We start from the raw sequence: 3,200 nt of genomic DNA, 5'->3' as shown, positions 1-3,200 counted from the left end.
TCAAAGGGTTGAACCATGTGTAATTCAGAACAGAAGAGGTCCCACGGTCACTCCACAAAAACAATTACACTACTTATTTCACTCCATCCCTTGCCCGAAATTCACAAGCCTCACAGTTTCGGCGCAGTCAATCTCACTCTGCCCTGGGGCTATGAGCCACATGAAAATATGTGGTGCTGTGTTTATAAATCTAATCAAAAATAGAAACAGTAGACAAGCACAATGAGGTCCTACTATGGATCATGGGAATTCTCTAAATTCTGAAGGCACTTTTGTTTAACTTCTGTGGGCCTTCTCCTACCATTACATTGTCTGGTACTCTCGTTAATCATCTCCCTGACTTGTCAATGCTATAAAGGAGCCTATGCGTCTGCTGACTTCCCTCCCATCACACTACAAATAATATTATGAAATAGCAATGCTAGGAATAGTCCCTTTAATTTTTCTCTTTGAAAGCATGGTTTTTCTTCACTTACCTCTTTCTCCATCCCAGCCTGCCCTTTCTCAGACCTGCAGAAAAAAATGCTTCCTCCTGCAACAAAGGAAAGGCAGTATATCTGAATTTTCAGTCTGCACAGTCATTAATACCACTAGGTTTAACACACAGTCTTGCAGAGCACCAGCCCATAAACCTGCTGGGATGGGGGGGTCTTTCCTGATGTCATCCCTGCTCTGACCTTGTCAAAGAGAAAATGGATGATGTAGTGCTGCTCCTTCATTTCTTTTTGAAAACAAATTTGTATCAGAGCATAAAAAAAAAATTGCTAACAAACATAAACAAAAAAATCCCATAATTTAAGATCAGATGAAGCAATTCCAACAAAAACCTAGTTTTAAGGGGAAGCAGTCCATAAGAAGATAATTCCTACCACCAGAGAGTAGCTAGTAAGATGACACAGAGTTTGCTGTGGAATACGCCTTACCTGAAGACTACAGTACCAAAGCTGTCAAACACAGGAATGCTTCTGTAATCTGACATTTAACTGGGTCCCACTTGTGCCTCATTCCCTATGCTTGGATTTCCACTGAAAGGATGAAAATTTTCCTCTACTTTGAGGTTATAATTAAGCAAACATACAATAACTTCATAAGTTATATATCATGTCAGCTAAAAGGCCTCAATTTTATACCAGCTACTTTTGTCTCTATGTGGGAATAAAATTTATTCATTCAAAATGGCCAGACAGGTTGCCCCTGCACTCACTGAAATCAATGACAAAACTCAGTCTGACTCCACAGCTGCAGGACCTGAACCAAAATGAATTACAAGCTTCTTCCTTGGCCAGATATTCCCTTATGCCTTTACACAAACACACTTTCAGATTATTTTGCTGAGCCTGAAAACAAAACAAGGCTTCGAACAATTAAAAATATCCCTTCGGAGTCCCTCAGAAGCCCTAGGTGACCTTCTGGATCAGAAGATGCCCTGTACAAAGTACATGTCTGGCCCCACTTGCCGAAACTCTCTCTCCTGAGGGCACCAGGCAAAGAAGTGCCTAATTCTGAGTATGTGCTTAGATTTCATTGAAATCAATACAATGGACAGTGGACAGGGCCACAAATGCTCCACAAAAAAAGGCTGCATTGTAGCTCCAGTTGCTCACTAATGAATGAAGGGCTGAGCTTTAGCCCAGGCTTTGCTGATGCTGAGAGTCTGCTGACCTTTGCTGTCACTCCTTGCTTTTGGTGCCCTTCTTGGGGTGCCAAGGCCATCGAAGTGATGCCAGAGGCTGTGATTCCAGCAGCTCTTGCTACTCCTAGAGCCAGCCCTGCCCAAACAGCCCCTGCACCATAGCCCGCAGCTGTTGCAAAGATCTCTGCTCCATGGCACTATGCAATATTGAAAATAAAGCCCCTGCAAGACCACGTAGATAGGCTCAAGTCATGTATCTGGTCATCGTATGTCTCAGAAAACAACCCCACAGTCCCAATTCCAAAATCTGGGATGAGTTTGCAGGACAAGGTAGTATGTGCGTGCGTTCCTTTTCTAGCTACTGGAACTGTGCATCCACTGAGTGCAACAGGAACTAGTTTCAAGCCCAATGGCATGGCATGTTCCTTGTTATGACTCAAAGAGAAACAGCAGAAAAGAACCACCTGTATGAACGAAAAGCAACAAAAGCTTGAAAGGGCTCCTTTCTTCATGAGAAGCTGCCAGCAGAAGAGAACTAATCAAGACATAAACCATGAATTCAACATTTTCATCCATGGTCAACATCTGTTCATTGTAGAAGAGCCAAAGATGCAGCAATAAGGACTTTCAAAGCCACAGTAGTCCAGGAATCCAAACATTAATGGGAAGACTTGGAGTTTTGTCTTAAAAAATGCAACTGATGAAATAAGGACAGCAAAGGCAAATAGATGAACAATGAGCTCAGAGGAGACATTAATAACATTAGTGCCTAAACAGTGATTTTCTTAGAGTTTGAGAACTTCCTATTATTTGGGTTTTCCAAGAAATTTTTTTGTTTGGTGTGGTGGGGGACACTTTATTGGTTTGGTTTTTTTTTTTTTTAATGAAGGTGTTTTTTGAATTGCTTTTCTTTTTTTCTTTATAATACCAGACACACAACACATTCAACGCTGCATCAGCTGATGCTGACTGTGGCCTTACTTAACCTCACCAGCCTATTTTCTTTATCTGGATAACAGCTGAATCATTAGCATTAAACTAGCTTGCAGTTCTGAAAGAATACAGCAAAAACAGAGTACATGATCTTTTCAGCAATCAAAACACAACACAAAAGATATTTGAGATCCCACCAGGTATTTTATTTCATACGTGATTGATGTGCTTTGCATTAATTAGGGATCGACTTCAGTTATTTTTAAGGACATTTGTAGTAAAATGGCAAAGCAAAACAATTACTTAGAAGTTCTTAAACTGGATATTTCACCTTTTTTTTCTAATTTTTCACCCAATTATGTTTTTTTCTTTCCACAAGAGGAAAAACTAAGGATACTAGATTAAATATGCAAGATATATTAATTTCTTCTAATTTTTCACCCAATTATGGGGTTTTTTTTCCACAAGACAAAAAACTAAGGATACTAGATTAAATACGCAAGATATATTAATAACTTTCTGTAGTAAAAGTAATCTAATTTTAATGCAAAAATGGAGGAATTAGAGAGATGCACAAAAATACTCTTTTAGCATCACAACCCTATTAACAGGCTCCCATTGCCAGCTACAGGTC

General features: G+C 39.8%; 1 protein-coding gene across 1 annotated transcript in view; it reads right to left on the bottom strand.

Moving 5' to 3' along the window:
* Positions 1-528, bottom strand: part of LOC121674639 — a 164,784-nt gene extending 164,256 nt beyond the window's left edge. The window contains exon 1 of the mRNA XM_042049144.1: positions 477-528. Coding sequence (XP_041905078.1) covers positions 477-488 — 12 coding nt within the window. The 5' untranslated portion in view covers positions 489-528. The remainder of the gene's footprint in view (positions 1-476) is intronic.
* Between the last annotated feature and the right edge of the window lie 2,672 nt (positions 529-3,200).

The sequence above is a fragment of the Corvus kubaryi genome, unplaced genomic scaffold, assembly GCF_017639235.1.
Source record: "Corvus kubaryi isolate FWS band 111438036 unplaced genomic scaffold, C.kubaryi_AGA036_p1.0 69, whole genome shotgun sequence".
Taxonomy (NCBI): Eukaryota; Metazoa; Chordata; class Aves; order Passeriformes; family Corvidae; genus Corvus; species Corvus kubaryi.
This window is presented reverse-complemented; position numbering and strand designations above follow the sequence as displayed.